Source organism: Cervus elaphus, chromosome X (assembly GCF_910594005.1).
Source record: "Cervus elaphus chromosome X, mCerEla1.1, whole genome shotgun sequence".
NCBI classification, from domain to species: Eukaryota; Metazoa; Chordata; class Mammalia; order Artiodactyla; family Cervidae; genus Cervus; species Cervus elaphus.
In genome coordinates, this window is record NC_057848.1 from 92,296,698 (window position 1) to 92,322,253 (window position 25,556).

The window sequence follows — 25,556 nt, forward strand, 5'->3', positions numbered from 1 at the left end:
GCTTCTTAAATGTATCTCAATGACAGCTGAAAACTGTTCTAAAAATACATGTGCTTTAGCTCATTTAATTGCTACCAACAGGGACTTCTCCATCTTCTCCATTTTCCCAAATCCTACCTTAAAAACTAAATCATGGTTCATTCTCTCCTCCATGAGCCTCTCTCATTCTACTCTAGCCCATGGTGATTTCCCTTTTCAAACTCAAAATGAAAATGATTCCTGTACTGCCTTGTATTTTAGACATTTATTTTCATGGTTGTACAATATATGTGCTGTACTTAGTTGCTCAGTCGTGTCCAACTCTTTGCAACCCCATGGACTGTAACCCAACAGGCTCCTCTGTCCTTGGGATTTTTTCAGGCAAGAATACTTGAGTGGGTCGCCATTTCCTCCTCCAGGGAAATCTTCCTGATCCAGGAATCAAACCTGTGTCTCCTATTTCTCCTGCATTGCTGGCAGATTCTTTACCTTCTGTACCATCAAGGAAGCCCATACAATGTATAGGTCTAGATAATGCATTTTCAGTTTTAAAACCAAACTTTGAATCACTCCGTTGTTAAATGAAGAAGTTAACACAGTCATTTATAAAGGCACAGTATGGCTAGAATTCTATCATTTTAAATAGCATACATGTTTTAAATATACAAGCTTATGCTTAGAAAAAATTAGAAATTTATTTATCAAAATGCTAAAAAGGGTTAACTTTGAATAGGAGGAATGTAAAGTAATTCCTATTTCCATCACTGTATTTTTCTTTATTTTCTAAATTTTCTATCAGAAAATTTCATAATCAGAAAAATTAACTATAGTAGAAATAAAATAATTATGCTATTGAGATGAAAATCTATAAATCCTTCATTTAAAATTTTATGGGTGTGTAATTTGCTTTGCTAAACCAATATAAACAACTTAGCATTCCAGGTATGACAGAAATAAAACACTTTAATTAAAAATTATTTAGCATATCTTAGATAATATATGATATAAGTTAAAATTTCAAACAATTTTTTTGGCAATTTGGTTTCCATAGTGTATGGAATCTAATTATGCTGAATCTAGGCTCTATTAAAATTTTTGTCTTAATGTTTTATCTCTAGATACCTATTTTAATTAGAACTATCCTTTGTAAGATAGCCATTCATGTATACAGATATAATAGAATAAAATGGCTAATATTAGAACCATTTATGAAGTCAGATTCTTATCATTATATTATAAATTTTTTTCTCTTAAGTCATTTATTCACAGTTGAGAAAATAGGGTCTTATTCATATCTCCATATGCCTAAGGAAAATGAATGTGAAAAAGATAATTAAATATATATTTAAAGCCATGCATAACAACTTGAATTTTCTGAGTTTGCAAGCTACTTCTGAACAAAGGCATTTTGGGTTTTATGCCAAAGACTGAAGAGTGGACAAGAAATGGGCTTTGGACAGGAAATGGACAGTGAACTTAAAACTGAGTTAGGCCAAACTTTGTAAAATTTCAGACAGGCTAATTACCAATTGCTTGAGCTTGAGTAAATCACTGAATTCTTTGAGACTCCCAATTAGTTTGAATTAAATTGAGTCTCTCAATTTAGTTTGCAATGTGAGGATGACACTAACAATATCTTGTTCACTGGGTAATTGAGAGGATTAGTTGAAACAATTGATGAAGGGTGTTAGCATTTAGGTGCCTGTTATGTGCCAGTCACATTTTATAGGTTATCTCATTTCACTGTCAAAACAACCCTATGAGTTTGACATTACTGTTAGACATTTTTATGGATCACGATCCTGAGACTCAGAAATATTAACAAGTTTGATGGAAGACCCAAAGCTAAAGATCACAAAGTCAAGTTTAGAACCCAGACTGCCTGATTTGGAAGCCAGTCTCCTTCCTGCTGCTCCAGTGTGCCTATCACAGAGAAGGTACACAGAAACAGTTTTCCCCTGCTTTTTTTTTTTTTTTTTTTTTTTGAGATGACTCACTATAGCTCTATCATTTCTAAAATGGCTCTTACTTGCCACGAAAATGGTCTCAGCTTCCTTAATTAAATGCCATCAAAAACCCATGGTTTTAAGGAATTTGATTCCATATGCTTACAAACTAGTCTAAGAAATACTTGACATAATTTAGTTCAAGAATTAGAAGTATATTTCAGAAACACAGGAGTCTCCCCATATAATCACAAGCTGATCATATTGGGAACTTGCATGAAATATTAATAAGATATTTGTAATCAAGAACACATCAATTTCAGTATCCTGTGAGGGAAGAAACGTGATTGTAGAGCAATTTTAAAGGCATTTTAGTTATAGTATATTGGTAATAATTATCATTTATGTAGATCTCTCATTTTTCAAATGCTTTATGCAAACTCATCTCATTTGAGGTTCTGAAAAACCCATCCTCTTCATTTTGCACATGAAGAGATTGAGTCTCAGAGAGGATAAGTGACCTTTCAAGATCACAACAGATTTACTATTAATACATAGGAAAGCTTAAACTTCAACCATGGTCTAATTCCTACAACAGTTTTATTTTGTTACTGTCACTTTTTTCCATTATATTAATACTATTTGATACTACTTTATACTGCTGTTATTCAGGGCACAAAGTTATCACAAAATAAATAGGTTGTTTATTTAGTGGTAAGAATCCTGAACTGGAAGTCAGGAGATTTAGCACTCATCACTTGATTCTTTTAAAATTGAACTGTGTGACCTTGGACAAACCATTCTCACATTCTGAATCTTATCTCCTTCTTCTAACATTTTATGATTCTGACACTACATTAGCTTGTCAATAATTTACACAGTCCTTAGAATGCAAACTTTATTTCCACCAGCTACATTTAAAAATTCATTCAGCTACAACTGAAAGGAATTTAAAGTTAACATTATTGTCTTAAGCATACTCATTACTTCTCCTCAAGCTCCTGTAAAGAACACACAGGATAGGGTTCAAGAAGCAGGGCTGTTTTGTGGCTCAGCTTTTGTTAAGCAGTTAGTAAAAAATTATGTTTGCTTGCCATGCTAAGTCGTTTCAGTATTGTCCGACTCTGTGTGACAGCATGGACTGTAGCCCCACCAGGCTCTTCTGTCCATGGGATTCTCCAGGAAAGAATACTGGAGTGGGTTGCCATATCCTCCTCCAGAGGATCTTCCCAACCCAGGCATCAAACCCACATCTCTTACATCTCCTGCATTGGCAGGTGAGTTCTTTACCACTTGCTAGGGTTGCCTAGATTCTTGATTTGAAACAGTGATGTATAGGTGAAAGAGTACTTAAATTGGTTACATTGGGTTTGGGCAAAAATTTTGGAAGCCTGTGAGAATCCAGTTTGTCAGTTTGTTTGTTTTTAATCTATAAAATCAGTGTGATATCAATAATATCTAGCTCGTTGGATTGTTCAGATTAGATTAATTGATCAGTGTGGAGCAGAAGTTATTATCTACTTCATGACAAACACTGTACTATGAACATTTTTATACACAATCTCTTTCAATCCTCACTTAAAATCCTGTTAATTGGACATCTTGATATCACACATGACGATCTCGAGGTTCAAAAAGATTACAAGCATACAGCTAGTATCTAAAAATCCAGATTTGGAAACCAAAACTGACCCTAAAGTCTAATTATGTCACACTCCATTTTGCTGTTCAGTGTGCCTAGCACTACTCCTGGTGCCTAGTTCAGTTCAGTTCAGTTCAGTCACTCAGTCGTGTCCAGCTCTTTGAGACCCCATGAACCGCAGCTCGCCAGGCTTCCCTGTCCATCACCAACTTCTGGAGTGCACCCAAACCCATGTCCATCGAGTCGGTGATGTCATCCAACCATCTCATCTTCTGTCATCCCCTTCTCCTCCTGCCCTCAATCTTTCCCAGCATCAGAGTCTTTTCAAATGAGTCAGCTCTTTGCATGAGGTGGCCAAAGTATTGGAGTTTCAGCTTCAACCTCAATCCTTCAAATGAACACCCAGGACTGATCTCCTTTGGGATGGACTGGTTGGATCTCCATGCAGTCCAGGGGACTCTCAAGAGTCTTCTCCAAAACCACAGTTCAAAAGCATCAATTCTTTGGTGCTCAGCTTTCTTTATAGTCCAACTCTCACATCCATTCATGACCACTGGAAAAACCATAGCCTTGACTAGACGGACCTTTGTTGGCAAAGTAATGTCTCTGCTTTTTATTTATTTATTTATTTTTTATTTTTTCCTTGCAGATGAAATGATCTCTCTTTTTTTTTTTATTATTATTTTTTTTTCCAGTGGGTTTTGTCATACATTGATATGAATCAGCCATGGATTTACATGTATTCCCAATCCCGATCCCCCCTCCCACCTCCCTCTCCACCCGATTCCTCTGGGTCTTCCCAGTGCACCAGCCCTGAGCACTTGTCTCATGCATCCCACCTGGGCTGGTGATCTGTTTCACCATAGATAGTATACATGCTGTTCTTTTGAAATATCCCACCCTCACATTCTCCCACAAAGTTCAAAAGTCTGTTCTGTATTTCTGTGTTTCTTTTTCTGTTTTGCATATAGGGTTATCATTACCATCTTTCTAAATTCCATATATATGTGTTAGTATGCTGTAATGTTCTTTATCTTTCTGGCTTACTTCACTCTCTATAATGGGCTCCAGCTTCATCCATCTCATTAGGACTGCTTCAAATTTCTTTTTAATGGCTGAGTAATATTCCATGGTGTATATGTACCACAGCTTCCTTATCCATTCATCTGCTGATGGGCATCTAGGTTGCTTCCATGTCCTGGCTATTATAAACAGTGCTGCGATGAACATTGGGGTGCACGTGTCTCTTTCAGATCTGGTTTCCTCAGTGTGTATGCCCAGAAGTGGGATTGCTGGGTCATATGGCAGTTCTATTTCCAGTTTTTAAAGAAATCTCCACACTGTTCTCCATAGTGGCTGTACTAGTTTGCATTCCCACCAACAGTGTAAGAGGGCTCCCTTTTCTCCACACCCTCTCCAGCACTTATTGCTTGTAGACTTTTGGATAGCAGCCATCCTGACTGGCGTGTAATGGTACCTCATTGTGGTTTTGATTTGCATTTCTCTAATAATGAGTGATGTTGAGCATCTTTTCAGGTGTTTGTTAGGCATCAGTATGTCTTCTTTGGAGAAATGTCTGTTTAGTTCTTTGGCCCATTTTTTGACTGAGTCATTTATTTTTCTGGAATTGAGCTGCAGGTGTTGCTTGTATATTTTTGAGATTAATCCTTTGTCTGTTTCTTCATTTGCTATTATTTTCTCCCAGTCTGAAGGCTGTCTTTTCACTTTGCTTATAGTTTCCTTTGTAGTGCAAAAGCTTTTAAGTTTCATTAGGTCCCATTTGTTTAGTTTTGCTTTTATTTCCAATATTCTGGGATGTGGGTCATAGAGGATCCTGCTGTGATTTATGTCGGAGAGTGTTTTGCCTATGTTCTCCTCTAGGAGTTTTATAGTTTCTTGTCTTACATTTAGATCTTTAATCCATTTTGAGTTTATTTTTGTGTATGGTGTTAGAAAGTGTTCTAGTTTCATTCTTTTACAAGTGGTTGACCAGTTTTCCCAGCACCACTTGTTAAAGAGGTTGTCTTTTTCCATTGTATATCCTTGCCTCCTTTGTCAAAGATAAGGTGTCCATAGGTTCGTGGATTTATCTCTGGGCTTTCTATTCTGTTCCATTGATCTATATTTCTGTCTTTGTGCCAGTACCACACTGTCTTGATGACTGTGGCTTTGTAGTAGAGTCTGAAGTCAGGCAGGTTGATTTCTCCAGTTCCATTCTTCTTTCTCAAGATTACTTTGGCTATTCGAGGTTTTTTGTATTTCCATACAAATTGTGAAATTCTTTGGTCTAGTTCTGTGAAAAATACCGTTGGTAGCTTGATAGGGATTGCATTGAATCTATAGATTGCTTTGGGTAGAATAGCCATTTTGACAATATTGATTCTTCCAATCCATGAACACGGTATGTTTCTCCATCTGTTTGTGTCCTCTTTGATTTCTTTCATCAGTGTTTTATAGTTTTCTATGTATAGGTCTTTTGTTTCTTTAGGTAGATATACTCCTAAGTATTTTATTCTTTTTGTTGCAATGGTGAATGGTATTGTTTCCTTAATTTCTCTTTCTGTTTTTTCATTGTTAGTATATAGGAATGCAAGGGATTTCTGTGTGTTAATTTTATATCCTGCAACTTTACTATATTCGTTGATCAGTTCTAGTAATTTTCTGGTAGAGTCTTTAGGGTTTTCTATGTAGAGGATCATGTCATCTGCAAACAGTGAGAGTTTTACTTCTTCTTTTCCTATCTGGATTCCTTTTACTTCTTTTTCTGCTCTGATTGCTGTGGCCAGAACTTCCAACACTATGTTGAATAGTAGTGGTGAGAGTGGGCACCCTTGTCTTGTTCCTGATTTCAGGGGAAATGCCTTCAATTTTTCACCATTGAGGGTGATGCTTGCTGTGGGTTTGTCATATATAGCTTTTATTATGTTGAGGTATGTTCCTTCTATTCCTGCTTTTTGGAGAGTTTTAACCATAAATGAGTGTTGAATTTTGTCAAAGGCTTTCTCTGCATCTATTGAGATCATCATATGGTTTTTATCTTTCAATTTGTTAATGTGGTGTATTACATTGATTGATTTGCGGATATTAAAGAATCCTTGCATTCCTGGGATAAAGCCCACTTGGTCATGGTGTATGATTTTTTTAATATGTTGTTGGATTCTGTTTGCTAGAATTTTGTTAAGGATTTTTGCATCTATGTTCATCAGTGATATTGGCCTGTAGTTTTCTTTTTTTGTGGCATCTTTGTCTGGTTTTGGAATTAGGGTGATGGTGGCCTCATAGAATGAGTTTGGAAGCTTACCTTCATCTGCAATTTTCTGGAAGAGTTTGAGTAAGATAGGTGTTAGCTCTTCTCTAAATTTTTGGTAGAATTCAGCTGTGAAGCCATCTGGTCCTGGGCTTTTGTTTGCTGGAAGATTTTTGATGACAGTTTCAATTTCCTTGCTTGTGATGGGTCTGTTAAGATCTTCTATTTCTTCCTGGTTCAGTTTTGGAAAGTTATACTTTTCTAAGAATTTGTCCATTTCATCCAAGTTGTCCATTTTATTGGCATAGAGCTGCTGGTAGTAGTCTCTTATGATCCTTTGTATTTCAGTGTTGTCTGTTGTGATCTCTCCATTTTCATTTCTAATTTTGTTAATTTGGTTTTTCTCTCTTTGTTTCTTAATGAGTCTTGCTAATGGTTTGTCAATTTTGTTAATTTTTTCAAAAAACCAGCTTTTAGCTTTGTTGATTTTTGCTATGGTCTCTTTAGTTTCTTTTGCACTTATTTCTGCCCTGATTTTTAAGATTTCTTTCCTTCTGCTAACTCTGGGGTTCTTCATTTCTTCCTTCTCTAATTGCTTTAGGTGTAGAGTTAGGTTATTTATTTGGTTTTTTTCTTGTTTCTTGATGTAAGCCTGTAATGCTATGAACCTTCCCCTTAGCACTGCTTTTACAGTGTCCCATAGGTTTTGGGTTGCTGTCTAGGTGGTTCATAACTTTCCTTCCAAGGAGTAAGTGTCTTTTCATTTCATTGCTGTAATCACCATCTGCAGTGATTTTGGAGCCCAGAAAAATAAAATCAACCACTGTTTCCCCATCTATTTACCATGAAGTGATGGGGCCGGTGCCTAGTATGCACTCCCAATTTTTGTTTTCTTGAACTATCCTTTTCTCTTGTCCTTCTTTCTTTTCCAATCCTTATTTTCAGAACCTAATGTATCACGGGAATCTGATATATACATTCCCTAAGTGGTCTTAAGGAGTTAATGAAGCTTCCTAAGTAAGTGGAGAACCTTTCCCACTTGAAAAAAATATATAATATTGTTTGGTACATATTGAACACAAAACCCTGGGAGATAGTGAAGGACAGGGAAGCACGGTGTGCTGCAGTCCATGGGGTCCCTAAGAGTCAGACATTATTTAGCAACTGAACAACAACAAAAATTAATATTTCCTGATGGCTCAGATGGTAAAAAGAATACACCTGCAATGCGAGAGACCTGGGTTTGATCCCTGGATTGGAAAGATCCCCTAGAGAATGGCATGGCAACCCACTCCAGTATTCTTGCCAGAAGATTCAATGGACAGAGTAGCCTGGTAGGCTACAGTCCATAGGGTTGAAAAGAGTCAGACACGACTATGTCGTGACTAATCAGCAGCAGCAGCAGCGTAGCTATAAATTAATTGGTTAAACTGGGACGTATAATCAAGAAACAAAATATTTTTCAAATTCTCCATGTAATACAAAGTTAATTAACTCTACATGACTAAAGCAAAAATTCATATTGTACTAAATTCATATTTTTAATACTTTTTGTAGCTATTTGGTGGTCCATATTTGATATATATTTCTGGTTATTTCTAATACATCTATCTCATTAGGTTAATTAGAAATTCATAACTATACTGAATGCATTATGTTCATTTTTATTATAAATTGATATAACTTGTATTTGGTAACACACATTTATACCCTTCTCTTTCAAACGCATCTTGTAGCTTAACAAACTACAGGACATTAGAATCATACTATGTTTTAAAAATTGCAAAGGCAAAATGGAAAATGAACTATCTGCAGAAAGTTCAATTTGATTAAATACTTTTTGAATAGCCACCGTTTTCAAAGTTTATTTGGTAGTTCATATTATATATTGAGAATGGAAGTAGATGGAAGAGAGGCTTCTTTGTCTATGCTATTTGCATTTTTCCAATTGACCTGTTCACAAAGAATTATGCACCATGATTTTCAGAATGAACATGGTGCTTGCCAACCTTATGAAATCTAGCAACAAGAATCATCTAAAAGATCATCTATCTAAGCTTAATACATGAGCATGAGTCCAGAAAAGGGCAAAGAGAATTGGGAAAATCTACATCAGTTTATTGGGTGTTGATTTGGACAGCAGAGGAGAAATTTGGTAAGAAGGTGATAAAAGTGAAGGAACTTTGAGCTTCAGATCAAGAGCTGTGGGAGTCATAGATATGCCAGATGTGGTGAAGTAGAGAGCAAGGAAAACTTGAGAGTTAATCAGATCTAACCACAGATCCTATCTTGGCTACTTACTCTGACTAAAAGAACTATCATATGTAAGGTGCCTAGCACACCTTACATAAAGGTGTGCATATGTACATAGGACATAAAATAGGGGCTCAGTAAGTTCTCTCTCTGGCCCTTGGTTCCACCATCCTTCAAATAATAGAGACAGACTTTAGGAAACCTTAGGAATGATCATTTGTAAAAGGATATTGTAGGATTGTATTGTAGCATATCACATGATATCTAAGATTCATTCTTTCTGAAATAGAAGCAGATCACAGATGTAACAATACAGCTTATAAAGGTTATAGGAAATACTACAGGTCTGGGAATTAGATTGGTTAGCATACTATAATTGCTTTGTGGCTTAGTCAACTAATTTGTGGATGATTTTCCGACATTGAAAGCCAATAGCCTTGTTATTAACATAGATACTTTTATGTGTAAAAAAAAAAAAAAAGAAGAGCAAAAAAGCATTTTCAGTAATTCAAGTAAAACATTTATCCAAGTTAAAAACAAAAATTTTATCATTAGAAGAAAATCTTTGTCTTCTTAGTTTTTCTTTTTAAATTAGTATTTAAATTTAAGTTCTATTAACTCTATGTTTATAACATTAGTGTTATATAGATCTAGATCTCTCTGGAAATTGAACCTATATGGAGATCTTTCTGGACTACTAGATTCCTTTAGGCAAAGGGAAACCTTGGGAGGAACATAAATGACTATTTGATGTTTCTTCCAAAGAAGAGAGAAAGGGTAAAAGCTTGGTGGATGAATAGATGAAACTTTAGAAATGATCATTTGTAGAAAGGCCAATTGCAGGCATATCAGAGAGAGGCAAATTAATGAATATATAAGTTGATGAAATTGAAGAAATCTTAGCGTGAAAGCCTTTTTTTTTTTTTTTTTTTGTATCTAGGATCTACTTTGTTTAAATTGGGAAAGCGTTTGAAAATGTAAAAAGAAAATAAAACTAAGAAGCCAAATGGCACTAACCCATAATTAAGAAATGCTCAATTATATATATATATATATATATATATATATATATATATATATATATAACCCAATACTTACTTCATATTGACAGGAACCAAATATCAAAATTTCAAATCTTACCAATAAAACAAATGGATAAACAGAGAAAGTTTAAAAATCCAGAAAAAGTACTTTTTTGGGGACTATGTATAATGAAGAAATTTCTCATGATTAAATTAACCAGTTAGATTTAATTAGAGAAGTAGCTGTATCTCTACCTCAGTCAATACTGCAAATACCAGTTAACACAAAGCTTTCTGATATAACAATTATTTTGCTGAAAAAAATCCGAAGTACTTTTTAAATTTATTACCAAGTATCAGAGTACTGGTTTTGTGGTCCACTTGATAACACATCATTTGCATACATACCTTCTATTATTGGACTACTTTCCTTAAGGCTAAATACAGACATTACCTATCCCTTTAGTAAGGCCTTATGAAAAGTGTGTACTCAGTAACTATCTAATGGCTGAATGAATGAGAATGATCATTCATCCTCATTCTTGAAAGCCATGGTTTTAGTTTTAACCCTCTGGCTACTACTGCCTCTTTGTCTTTTTCTGTTAGGCTTTTAGTTTTTTCAGCACTAGCACCCTCTCCTTGTGTCTCAATCTCTGTTTCACAAGACTTAATTACCTCATTGCTTTAGCTATGAAAACTATACTTCTTTCAGTGTGAAAAAATGTAATTTCAAAACAGCAGGTTGTGTGGGTAAATTAACTTTACTCTCTGTACAATGCATATTTACCTTGCAATAAGTGCAGTGATCTCTGCTCAGGGAATAAGAGAGTTCAGGTGATTTGACTGAAGTACCTCACAGAGTGATTTTACTAAGTGTTATGAAAAGTATTATGAGGACAGGATGGTCAAAGACTTATTTTCCAGGGTAGAAAGGACCAACTAGTCCAGAATTTGTCTAAGTAATTGAGGCTTTTTCTCTTACTGGGTTGACAGAGGCAAGACACATGTTCTTATCTGAACATAGGACCAGAGAAGAGAGAGGATTGACCTATGGCATACTTCCAATGTATGTTAAGAGGACAAGTCTCTGTCAGCGGGTCAAACATCTCCCATGGCCATACGTGATAGTCAACTTGGGGTTTCTAACACACTTCATAAGCCAGACCAATCTGAAGAAGAAAGAGAATGTTGACAATTCTATTAACAGGGTTAGGTTTTCATATGAGAGGGGATATGGAATTTTTCTCCATGAAAAGCAAAATGCACCATGAAATTTAAAATTTCACACACAAGCCTAAAGACAGTTGTGGGAGGCTTATAGTTAAGGCAGATTTGGCATATAGCTATGGTAATTTTTGAGTTAGATTTTAGATGGGATTGTTCCCCCAAAATAAATCAGAGTAACAAATACATTTTGACTTTAGTAGATGAAAAAAGAGTAAGTGAGCATGTGTTTTATGAATGATAATGCTTATCTTCCCAGGGCCATGTCATTTTGAGATGCTACTTTTGCTAAAATACCTAAAAGCAGTATGTGGTTCTGTGGTATATGAACTATGTTAAGATCAAATTGAAAAATATGATATTAAAAACCATACAAATATGAAGGGAAAGTTTGTTCACTAGAAATGTGGCAATGTATTACTCTTGCAAGCTTTTCCTGTTATTGAGCCCTTAGCCTTATATTTATATCCAATCTTCCACTTTATTACCCTATCCTATTATTGGTTCTACATTCCCAAGGTGTGTGTTCTGAAGAAAATAGCCACTGAATTTAAGATTGCTAGTAATTGTTTTTATTTTATCTGGGATAGCTGGAAAACTCTCAATAATTATAAACAAGCTAACAAAACATTATTTTCCTACTCATGGTGATGTTCATTTCCTTTACACAAAAAGGTAAAATAAATAATGATTTTTTTGTTAACAATCACTAACTAGTATGGAAATGTTTTCTAGTAATGTTGGCATTCCAGCATCCTGATATAAGGCTGCTTAGCAACAATATGAAAGAAAACTAGCCAAAACAAAACCACAGTCTCCAAGGATACTTCCTGCATGCAACTTAGATTTTTTTCTGTCATAATAACCAAAGGAAAAACATACCAATTCAAGAACTATCTGGTTTATTTTCATTTCTAGGAAGTAGGTGGTGTATTTGCTTTCAGTGTGTGTGTCAAGAAGTGCATTCCTTAAAGACGTGTATGTGTTTATGTGTATGCATGCTTCTGTAATACACTCTCAATTTTGGGAAGGTATATGCGGTTTCTGAGTTTTCAGGGTAGCTCTACCACATTATAATTTGGATGTTAGCTACATTTGTTATCCCACAGCTTTCTCCATCTGTCCTGTTTTCACAATTTGATAACTTTGACTTTCAGTATTGAGGGGAAAGAAATAAAATGAGTTCTATCTGTGATGACCATTTCATCTCAATACTTTGGTGACAGTTTTTATGTATATAAAAGCACATTTTAACTAGAGTTCTCAATATCTGTTTGCTACAATTCGCTATGGAAAAGGTTTCTCTATTGAGGACAAGAACACATTTTTCTTACTGTATTTATAAGAAATGTCACATTGAGATGCTCCTTTTGCTAAAATACCTAAAAGCAGTATGTGGTTCTTTGGTATATGGACTCCATTAAGATGAATGGGTTAAAATTTCCCATTTATAATTTTAAGTGCAACTAATGGATGGAAAATGTAACAAGAATAAAATTAACTGAGTTAAATAATTTAAAATCTAAGATTAATGAAGAAAAATGATATAACATCAAGTTTTTGGAAATAGTTTCCGGAAGCTACTGTTTGAAAGGTTATATGATCTAGTCATTTATTAAGAATTTGCATTTTACAAGGATTATGTTAGTTTAATGTTAAGAAACAGGAACGATATTGAAGAAAAGGGTACCATCCAGGCTTCTTTCATTTTTAATAAAATCACAGGTAATGTTCTTTCATTTTATCATATTCTCTCTGCTACTAAAAGTATGTTTTCTAACATTATCTCCACAGTTACACTTCTACTTCACTGACAATGGGTTAGTTACTTTTGTTGTTCTCACAGAAGTGTCTTAACCAAAGGAAGTGCTCAATGCAATTCTGGTAAGTAGTTCAGTTTTATGGAAGTACCAAAGTGCAACATACAGTCAAGGAACAAGAAGTATAGGTATGACAAAAATGTGGGGTGCGTGGAGTAGTAGGAGATAAGGATGAGCAAGTAGATCTGATTAAACATGTAAAATCTTTGAAAAATAGAGTAATTAAGGTTTTATCTGATATGCAACATCTGCTTTATTGACTATGCCAAAGGCTTTAACTGTGTGGACCAAAACAAACTATGGAAAATTCTTAAGGGGGTGGGAATACCTGACCACCTGACCTGCCTCAAGAAATCTGTATGCAGGTCAGGAAGCAACAGTTAGAACTGGACATGGAACAACAGACTGATTCTAAATATGAAAAGGAGTATGTCAAGGCTGTATATGGTCACCCTACTTATTTAACTTATATGCAGGCTACATCATGAGAAATGCTGGGCTGGAGGGAGCACAAGCTGGAATTAAGATTGTTGAGAGAAATATCAATAACCTCAGATATGCAGATGACACCACCTTTATGGCAGAAAATGAAGAACTAAAGAGCCTCTTGATGAAGGTGAAAGAGGAGAGTGAAAAAGTTGGCTTAAAACTCAACATTCAGAAAACTAAGATCATGGCATCTGGTCCAATCACTTCATGGCAAATAGATGGGGAAACAGTGGAAACAGGGACAGACCTTATTTTTTGGGGCTCCAAAATCACTGCAGATGGTGATTGCAGCCATGAAATTAAAAGACACTTGCTCCTTGGAAGAAAAGTCATGACCAACCTTGACAGCATATTAAAAAGCAGAGACATTACTTTGCCAACAAAGGTCCACCTAGTCAATGGTGTGGTTTTTCCAATAGTCATGTATGGATGTGAGAGTTGGACTGTGAAGAAAACTGAGCGCTGAAGAATTGATGCTTTTGAATTGTGGTGTTGGAGAAGACTCTTGAGAATCCCTTGGACTGCAAGGAGATCCAACTGGTCCATCCTAAAGAAAATCAGTCCTGAATATTCATTCGAAGGACTGATGCTGAAGGTGAAGCTCCAATACTTTGTCCACTGGATGCGAAGAACTGGCTCATTAGAAAAGACACTGATGCTGGGAAAGACTGAAGGCAGAAGGGGACGAGAGAGGATGAGATTATTGGATGGCATCACCGACTCAGTGTACATTAGTTTGAGTAAACTCTGGGAGTTGGCCATGGACAGGGAGGCCTGGTGTGCTGCAGTCCGTGGGGTTACAAAGGGTTGGACACGACTGAGTGACTAAACTGAACTGAAAGGGGACATTTTTTCTCTTCACTTGATCAAATCTGTGTTTTAGGAAAGTGTTTTGGGTACAGGGTAAAAAAAAAAAACTTGGACCAATGGAATTAGGAAGCAGGCCAAACTCTTAGTAGTGGAACCAGTAAATCCTGATGAAAACCTGAATAACTAAGTTCAGTTCAGTCGCTCAGTCGTGTCCAAATCTTTGCGACCCCATGAATCACAGCACAACAGGCCTCCCGGTCCATCACCAACTCCCGGAGTTTACTCAAACTCATGTTCCTCGAGTCGGTGATGCCATCCAGCCATCTCATCCTCTGTCATCCCCTTCTTCTCCTGCCCTCAATCTTTTACAGCGTCAGGGTCTTTTCAAATGAGTCAACTCTTCGCATGAGGTGGCCAAAGTATTTGAGTTTCAGCTTCAGCATCAGTCCTTCCAATGAACACCCAGGACTCATCTCCTTTAGGATGGACTGGATGGATCTCCTTGCAGTCCAAGGGACACTCACAAGTCTTTTCCAACACCACAGTTCAAAAACATCAATTCTTCAGCGCTCAGCTTTCTTCAGAGTCCAGCTCTCACATCCATACATGACCACTGGAAAAACCACAGCCTTGACTAGACGGACCTTTGTTGGCAAAGTAATGTCTCTGCTTTTTAGTATGCTATCTAGGTTGTTCATAACTTTCCTTCCAAGGAGTAAGCGTCTTTTAATTTCATGGCTGCAATCATCATCTGCAGTGATTTTCGAGCCAAAAAAAAAAAGTCTGACACTGTTTCCACTGTTTCCTCATCTATTTGCCATGAAGTGATGGGACCGGATGCCATGATCTTAGTTTTCTGAATGTTGAGCTTTAAGCCAACTTTTTCACTCTCCTCTTTCACTTTCATCAAGAGGCTTATTATTTCCTCTTCACTTTCTGCCATAAGGGCGGTGTTATCTGTATATCTGAAGTTATTGATATTTCTCCTGGGAGAAATCTTGATTCCAGCTTGTGCTAAGTGGAAAGGGTTTAAACACGTTCAAGGTATTTTAGAGGCAAGATCAACAGTATTTGGTTGCTATTTGGGTGTGACTCTGAAAAATATTGATGACTTTAAGATTCTTCCTGAAATGGTTTAAGTAACTATGCTTGCTCACGTCAGATTTCAAGGAATTGGGAATGAATACCTAATACATACTTGTAAGATACTCTACTAGTGATACACATAGACACCCACACACACGCTTCTAATTATTTCAATAAAACCTTTTAATTTGTTTTCTTTAAAAAAAAAAAAAAAGAAAGAAAGAAAAACCTGTATATTCAGGGATTTTCTGCACTAGAAAAACTGAAAGTTTTTTTTTTTTTTTTTAAATAAAAACATACTTTCCATTAAACTTGCTGGGTAAGAGACTTTTTACACTAATAAAAACCAAGAGAGAACCTTGATTGTTCCACATCTCTACCCTTTAAAACCCCATCCCTCACCATAACCACTATCATTCTCTACATTTCTTTGCTCATAGTAGCAGCTTGAGAAATATTTAATTAATCTCATTTGAACTCATTGTAAACTCCATTATGTATAGCACGTTCTAAGAAAAATAGTAGTTAGTAAGTGGTACCATATTAACAATGTTCAAAGAATTTGAGTACAACAAAATGCACAAAACTAAAACTTTAGTTGAATATGAGTCACTTCAATCTACTTCATTGCTTTGGATCAGTTATCTCGCAATATTAGTAAACAGGGATGCCAATATATAAAGTTCTGGTTAACACAACGCAGATAATGAGTTATACCATCAAACTGCAAGATATTAATGTGCTAAAAATTATTTTAGGATCCCTGGTGATGTTAATGAAATTGGTAGATCCTGCTGACAACAAGCACTTCAAAAAATATCAAAAAATATGTTATTGCAATGCAGAAACAATTTTATTTATAGCTTTTTCACTTATACAGATTTACACATATTTTATGCACTGAAATATACATCAAATACAACCAGTGTTAGTAAATATATGTATTCCAGTTTAAAGATGCTCCATAATAGTCACTCCAACATATTTACACAAAAACCTGTTTATTCCTTTTTTAAAACTACAGCTACAAATAATGAAGCAAAAACAAAATTTTAAGAATGACTGTTTTATGATGGCTCTTGTATTTTTAATCTTCATAATTTTAATGTTACTTTACACAGCTTTTCTATAATTGCAGTTTTTAATACTAACTCCATTCAAAAGCAGAAGTGATAATTATACACATTACCCAGTATAAAAATTGAACTTATTCTCACAAATATTTCCAAAATTCATGTCAATTAATAGTCTGCACTAAGCTATTTGTAAAAGTATATGTGTGTATACACATTCATAAATAATTCTGTATGCATGTATATGATTATGGCAAATCCATATCTTAGCCTTTGATGGAAATATAAACCCATAAAGTTGCAGATTTATGAAACTAAAAATCTGACATTGTATAGAGCACTAGGAGTTATTTATGTCTTTTTTTTGTTTGTTTCAGAGATATTGAAAGTAAATAAGGTACTGATTCAAATAAAGAGGATTATTTTAATGAACTGTTTTGTATATGTTTTAGTTATGCCAACTGAGTAAAATTGACCATTACTGAAGGCAAATTTATCTTAGCTTTTTTTGTGTGTGTGCAAAAGAAGTAGAATCTGCACAGGTACTTAGATAAGAAAAAAAAATAATTTTTCATGTATAATTTAATGTTATTGGATCTGTGATCCTTCAGAAAACAAGGAAACTTTATGAAGGGATGCTCTGCAGTTACATTAGAGGCAAAGCAATTTGGAAGTAAAAAAAAAAAACAAAACACATAAGCATGTATTGAAAATGCACTGGATATGACAGGAGTTTTATTAAATAAAAGGTGCTGTGTAGGATGATATAAGGGATAAAGGATAATTAAAGTTTGGAAGTGAGGCATGAGTTTAAAAGAAGAGAGAATAACATTGCAAATGTAGATGCATGATCTTTGAACAAGTTGTCTTTTTGCTTATATTACTTTTTTCTGCTAAAAATTTGACAAACCCATAAACTCAAACATGTGTGTACTTATTATACATACCCTAATCCATTTTAATCCCACTGTATTAGAATTACATAAACATCAAATTAAAATGAACTTTCCTCTAGACTTACAATTAGGTATCTCAATTTTAAGAGTTTGATATGGCTGTCTTTCAAGTTCCACACCTAAAAAGACTTCATTGTATGTACCTCATCGTTTCTACAATTTGCGAGTATTTTGAAATAAATGTGTGTATAGTCTTGCAACCAACTAAAATTTATGTATGTAAAACAGAATTGTAACACCATGCAGAATTTTGTTGTTAAATGTTATCAATTGCTCTAGATTCAGATAACGATAACTTCATATAGCATGTCACTTTTTGTCCTATTTAAAATGAAAAAAAATATAATATTATTTTGTAGCACTAGATAAAGTCTGTATCTTTATAGAGTCAAACAGTTTTATCAGATAGACAAAATATACCCGTGTTCAATGAAAAGCTGCATTTTGGCTCCAGATATTTTGGCAACACATAGATAAAGCTATGATACCTATCTGGAAGAGAACTCAGCACCTTCTCCTGAATAACTATATGTGAAAAAAATGCAATTATTCAATCTGAACATCATAAATAATGTATATAATTATCTACAAGAAAGGCACCCAATACATAGTTTTGAATGAGTGATCAAATAAAATTAATAATAAGATATAATCTCTCATTTAGGAGTTCATAAATCAATTTTCCAGAGCCCATGCAATTCCATTTTTGTGTGTTTTTTCTCAGCTTGAATATGAGACTAGGTCTGTGTTTATATATCAAAAAAGCTGACCAAATTTGTTCTTGTGTGTGTGTGTGAGGTTGTGTTAAATTACTTCAAGGCTGTGATACTGAAAAACTATTTCAGCTGTATATTTGTTTTACTGGAAACATTTTTGTTTAAGGTGATAGCATTTATGAGCAATTCTGTTTAGTTTTAAAATATTATTGTAATAGAGATCTACATTAGTTTTGAAACTGAAGTTAGAACTGATATGTAATAAGACAAGTAAATACAATTTAATGCTTATTTTTGGATTTCTGAAAATTTTTTTCACCAGTATTATATATTCATTTACTTTTAACAACAACCAAATAGAGTGAAGTGGTATTATACAAATTTTCTCTAAGTATCTAATGAAACCATTATTTTGCTATCTAATGTGTTTTATCAAGTATTAAGACAAAAAAATGAAAATACTTTGAAAGTGTATTTCAAAGACAACAACATTCTATGAAATAAATCAATGAATAATTAATAAATGTAAGGCTCCAGGACAAGGGAGAAAAGTGAAAATATTTCTAGAATATCTACTGAAAAATTTCATTTTGATTATTATGTCAATTTGACTATCTGAAAACTAATAGAATGTGTCTTTTTTTACTTCACAAAAACACTTACGCCTAATTGGATAGTACAGTGTATGTGTAGATAATTAAATATAATTAATCACTTATAAAGGGAGTTCATTTTAATTGAGAATATCTAGAATATGAAAAAGGCAAGAGTTGGTTATGAGACTTTTTGGAAATAATTAGGTAACTTGGTTGTTATTCTAACGGAACTGATGGCAGATAGTTAGATGGCATTCTTTTTATCGAAAAAGCTTTTTCATCAACTTGATATTCTCACTAAGGGGAGATTAGTCTCACAGTGGAGATATACAGCATGCCTCTTTATTATATCTTCAACTAGTCAGACTCTGCTATTTAATAAATGTGTCTAATCATAAATCAATAAAAATAAACAATATGTATAATAATTGAGCCAATTACCATTATGTATAAAAAATTCTGCATGTATAGCTTATCATAAAAAAAAGAACAGAATACTTCTTTAATTTTAAACTGCACCACTTTTAAAGGTTAAACAGAATTACCAAGTGAAGTATAAAGAAAAACTTACTGGAATAGCTTGAAATAAAAACATTTAGTTTAAAAATTCTTCATTCAAAATCTATCTACGATGTACTAAATTTTTCTACAACAAATGTGTATTGCATGTCCAATAAAAATAAAGGCATATGATTATGGTATGGTTTTTAAAAGTCTGCTCCTAATTCAAATACCACATAAGGCCACAGGTGTTATAATATGAACAACCATAATGCATAAAAAAATTGCACAGTGGTTCTGTTGAAAAATAATTATATACAACACATATAGCTTTATTGCCAAATACATACTGAAATTGAAGAAAATGGAGAAAACCACTAGACGATTCAGGTATGACTGAAATCAAATCCCTTATGATTATACAGTGGAAGTGAGAAATAGATTCAAGGGACTAGATCTGATAGACAGACTGCCTGATGAACTATGGATGGAGGTTCATGACACTGTATAAGAGACAGGAATCAAGACCATCCCCAAGAAAAAGAAATGCAAAAAAAGCAAAATGGCTGTCTGAGGAGGCCTTACAAATAGCTGTGAAAAGAAGGGAAGCAAAAAGCAAAGGAGAAAAGGAAAGATATACCCATTTGAATGCAGAGTTCCAAAGAATAGCAAGGAAAGATAAGAAATCCTTCCTCAGTGATCAATGCAAAGATTTAGAGGAAAACAATAGAATGGGAAAGACTAGAGATCTCTTCAAGAAAATTAGAGATACCAAGGGAACATTTCATGCAAAGATGGGCTCAATAAAAGACAGAAATTGGATGGAACTAACGGAAGCAGATGATATTAAGAAGAGGGGGTAAGAATACACAGAAGAACTGTACAAAAAAGATCTTCACGACCCAGATAATCACGATGGTGTGATCACTCACCTAGAGCCAGACATCGTGGAATGTGAAGTCAAGTGGGCCTTAGGAAGGATCACTACGAACAAAGCTAATGGAGGTGATGGATTTCCAGTTGAGCTGTTTCAAATTCTGAAAGATGACGCTGTGAAAGTGCTGCACTCAATATGCTAACAAATTTGGAAAACTCAGCAGTGGCCACAGGACTGGAAAAGGTCAGTTTTCATTCCAATCCCAAAGGAAGGCAGTGCCAAAGAATGCTCAAACTACCACACAATTGCACTCATCTCACAAGCTAGTAAAGTAATGCTTAAAATTCTCCAAGCCAGATTTCAGCAATAGTTCACTTGAACCGTGAGCTTGCAGATGTTCAAGATGGATTTAGAAAAGGCAGAGCAACCAAAGATCAAATTGTCAACATCCACTGGATCATTGAAAAAGGAAGAGAGTTCCAGAAAAACATCTATTTCTGCTTTATTACTATGCCAAAGCCTTTGACTGTGTGGATCACAATAAACTGTGGAAAATTCTGAAAGAGATGGGAATACCAGACCACCTGACGTGCCTCTTGAGAAATCTGTATGCAGATCAGGAAGCAACAGTTAGAAATGGACATGGAACAACAGACTGGTTCCAAATAGGAAAAGGAGTACGTCAAGGCTGTATATAGTCACCCTGCTTATTTAACTTCTATGCAGAGTACATCATGAGAAATGCTGGGCTGGAAGAAGCACACGCTGGAATCGAGATTGCCAGGAGAAATATCAATAATCTCAGATGTGCAGATGACACCACCATTATGGCAGAAAATGAAGAGGAACTAAAGAGCCTCTTGATGAAAGTGAAAGAAGAGTGAAAAAGTTGACTTAAAGCTCAACATTCAGAAAACTAAGATCATGGCATCTGGTCCCATCACTTCATGGGAAATAGATGGGGAAACAGTGGAAACAGTGTCACACTTTATTTTTTGGGGCTCCGAAATCACTTCAGATGGTGATTGCAGCCATGAAATTAAAAGATGTTTATTCCTTGGAAGGAAAGTTATGACCAACCTTGACAGCATATTAAAAAGGAGAGACATTACTTTGCCAACAAGTCTGTCTAGTCAAGGCTATAGTTTTTCCATGGTCATGTATGGATGTGAGGGTTGGACTGTACGGAAAGCTGAGCACTTAAGAATTGATGCTTTTCAACTGCGGTGTTGGAGAAGACTCTTGAGAGTCCCTTGGACTGCAAGGAGATCCAACCAGTCCATCCTAAAGGAGATCAGTCCTGGGTGTTCATTGGAAAGACTGATGCTGAAGCTGAAACTCCAATACTTTGGCCACTTGATGCAAAGAACTGACTCATTTGAAAAGACCTTGATGCTGGGAAAGATTGAGGGCAGGAGGAGAAAGGGACGACAGAGGATGAGATGGTTGGATGGCATCACCGACTCGATGGACATGGGTTTGTGTGGACTCCGGGAGTTGGTGATGGACGGGAGACCTGGCGTGCTCTGGTTAATGTGGTCGCAAAGAGTCGGACATGACTAAGCAACTGAACTGAAGTAAACTAAATATCATAAGACCTTTGAGTATGCTAGAAATTTAAATATTTAAAATAGGCAAAACTTAGCAAAATCTAAGAAAAATGTGTATTATACAAAAGCACCTCCAGGAAGCATTTACAGAGTGCTGCCCAAATTTTTATAAGATTATTTAAGATTTTCTTGTCCTATAGCACTTCGGTTGAGATGAGGTTTCATATCACACCTAGCTAGAAGCACAATTCCAAAATCTAATTAATTGTGACTAATGCAGGTGACAAAATTGTAAAATGATTTTACAGTATTATTTTGTTTTAAATTTAGATTAGTAAATATTGTACAACAAAATGATTGATTGAATCTAAATTCAACTTAAAATACTATTCTAAACTGTAAATTTTATCATTGATAATGTTAACAGGATGCTCAGCAGAAAAAAAAAAATAAGTCTACATAAAAGATTAATTAATGGATAATTGAAAATTGTTTTATAAGTTTTTCAATTTAAGTCATTGAAAATAAAAGTAACTGAAAAAATGTAATGGCATGACTATTCTACTTGTAAAAATAAACTTTTATATTTAATGCAAAATAAGGAAATGCATTTAGCAATTTTATTTTTTCAATTTATGTACTGTGGATTTTAATCAAAAGAAAGTAATAGTCCTTTGAGTGCTTCCAGGGGTGAAATCATATAGCATATTCTAGTTAATCAATTAGATAATCCCTAAAAGTTTATTTGATGACGTCTTAAGATTTGCTATCTGTTTTCTCTATTCACTGGCTAGAATATGAACCAGAGAGACCATCAAGGACACTGCATTGAGAATATTCTAGGAGTCCATTAATGGCAACACAAAAGATGGGGAAATATCTGAGACTTTGTAAGCCAAACATGCAATAACACCAATGATTAAATTAAAAGTGTCATCAAAGCAACTGAGAAAGAAGGAATCAACTAGAAAAATACATATTTTTGTTCTTTCTGGCTCTTGTGAAAAATGAGGTTCAATGTTGTCCATACTGTTCTCAAAGGGTAATATTATTTCTTCAAGCATAAGCAAAGGACAGATCAAGGGTAGTTAATAATCAAAAGCAGGATCCATTTTCATCTATGGCCAAATTTTAAATACTGTTAAATCTCAATCATCATTAGTTTATATGGGTAAATATTTAGCCTCAAAGAGCAGGAAAGAAATCAGTTCAGAAGTTCCTTTCTCACAGAAATAGTATTCTGTGAGATGGGATCACTAGCAGCTTTAAAATTAGTTTCTATTTTCATCCTTTACAAAGATGACACCCAAGCAAATATTGAGGGATTCTGAATAACTGTTTCAAGACATTTTCATCTTCATATATACAAAGGAGTAATTAGGAGTTTTCCTTATTACAGTCATAAAGGAAAGGGTCACAGAAGTAGAAGAAAAATGAAGTGTTCTCTAGTTCACAGAATGTGTCATGAAACAACACTTTAAATGCTCTTATATAATGATTATATGTACAAATGGTCATGAAGCCCCAGTAGTTGATCATGGGACATGTGAAGTATTAATTCATTTTATTGGGCTTCATCACTTTACTCACAATTAAACTGAGGCTATGGATTTTAGAAACTCCTACTCTTAGTACACCATCTTGGTACCTGCAGGGCATTGACTCTTAAGGGTATAATGAGTTGGCTCAATTTTGACATTCCTTGAAATGGTTTGAATTAAATTGAAATATTTAATTTAAGAAGTGGGAGAGGAATTATAAGGTTATTCTATATGAATAACTTTCACAAAGGTAAATTTTAATTTTAGGTATTTTTCTACAATAATTGTTTATAAGTATCACAATACAATATTGTAATTTATGTGACATTAAAACTCCAGATAGCAAGTATGTTCAAGGAATTTGATATTAATGAAGGTACCAGAGACTCTGTACTGAGTAAATGGAAATGCTAAATTTTAACAGGAATCTTTAAAAAATATTTTCTACATATTAGATATACAAGAATTACACTAATTTTAAATGTTAAATAAAGCATAAACCTCTTATAAATACCTTTACACCAAAGGACACTTCAAATAATACACTAATTTAATGTACATACATAATAGACCAAATTCTATTCTCACTTTGCAAGGTAAGATGATATACAATGAAGCATTTGAATGAGAACACAGGAAACATCTTGTTATGTAATGATTTTAAGGGTCCTTTATACTCCCTTGTTGTCACACAAAATCTTGTGTTTTTTTAACTTTTATTAGTACTATTAAGTCATAAGAAGCTTAAAAAATACAATATAAAATTGAGAAACATCATTCCTTCCTCAATAAATATGTACACCCAGTTTGAGGCATTCAGTCATTTGTATAGGAAATTGATAGATCAACATATTGTGGAGAATAAGTTAAAGGGCAAATTACTCAAAGCAATGGAATGTGTTCAGAAAATTAATGTCAGAGAAATAATGTAGATCTATTTAGCTGTGACACTAGTGTTGTATATTTTCCTTTGTAGTTTCAAAATTAAGATAAAATCTTTCAAAATATCCTATTTAAATCCTTGTCTCTACTCTCATATGACTGGAATTATGTTTCATTATATAAGAAATACCAACATGTTTTTTCCAAAATGTCAGGGAGTATAAAGAACTGACATTCTTCTTTTGGGAGGTAAAAATAGAAAAATTAAAAAAAAAACCCTTATTTATCAGTATTTACAGAAAAAAGAAACATAATTACAGCAAAAATAAAATTTTAATGATTAAAGTAGTGAAACAACATGATTATAGTCAATATAAAAACCTATTAAAATGTGTTTATATAGTCTAACTTTTAAGCAGAGTGATGGATATTTATACTTATTTTCTCAACATCACTGTATTAGTGAATATTTTTCAAAAAATCAACTAGAGTGTTTTTGGTTGTTGCTGTTTGGAGTATTAAAGAAAATCTCTTGCCCTGGATACCTTTCAGAGGGTAGCTTGGATAATTCAGCTTCACTTCCAAACTCCTGGAGATGATGTTTAAAATCTTCAGCAATTGAACAAGGCAAGTAATTCCATGTTTCATGATTGATATACTAACCATCAGTTTGTGCATCAAGACACATTATATTACATCACAGTTGTTGACATTCAGAGCAAGCAAATGGAGAAACAGCATGAAAAAACATTTTTTTAAATCACACTGCACAATTTCTTCCAAAAATTTAAAATTGTGATTGCAAATTATAGCCAAAGTAACATGAGGTTCAGTGGGACATAATTTTTAATGTGTTTTGCTTGCCTTTATAGTGGGAAATCCAGACTACAAGATTAATGATCTTAGTCAAATTTTGAAATCACAAATCACTGAGTTTTTTGGAAGGGGAATTGAATTATGTTGTTCCTAGAAAGTTATATCTCACTGTAGATTTCAATAGTTGATGTCCTGGAATCAGTCTAGGACAAGAAAAATAACATGTTATCAAAATTAGGTGGCTGTGTTCTAGGAGTCTTAGTTGCCAAGCATGCTATGTGGCTAAAATTCATATTGCTAAAATACAGATACACAAGATCATTGTTATGGAATTTAACAGTGGTGAATACCAATCCTATTCCAAGCTAATTCAGACTCCTCTTACCATTTCATATCCATGTATAATACCTACATTCATGTAGCCATGAATTGTTTCTTTTTGAAATGAAGATCTCAAATACATGGCTAAGACAGTGACTTGTACACAAAAGGCCATTTCAAGATAGCAAATTCATTTATTTCGTATTTTC

At 34.3% G+C, this 25,556-nt stretch overlaps 1 protein-coding gene across 5 annotated transcripts in view; it reads right to left on the minus strand.

Annotated features, from left to right (window-relative positions):
* The window catches only part of PCDH11X (protocadherin 11 X-linked), a 940,417-nt gene that overhangs the window by 800,753 nt on the left and 114,108 nt on the right, over positions 1-25,556 (minus strand). For 2 of the 5 annotated variants that reach the window (XM_043896470.1, XM_043896472.1), the window contains one exon: positions 23,669-25,229. The exons of 2 other annotated variants lie outside the window; for them this stretch is intronic. In XM_043896470.1, coding sequence (XP_043752405.1) covers positions 25,185-25,229 — 45 coding nt within the window. In that variant the 3' untranslated portion in view covers positions 23,669-25,184. Of the gene's footprint in view, positions 1-23,668; positions 25,230-25,556 lie in introns of those variants that run through there. One more of the 5 variants, XR_006339916.1, reaches the window with a different exon arrangement.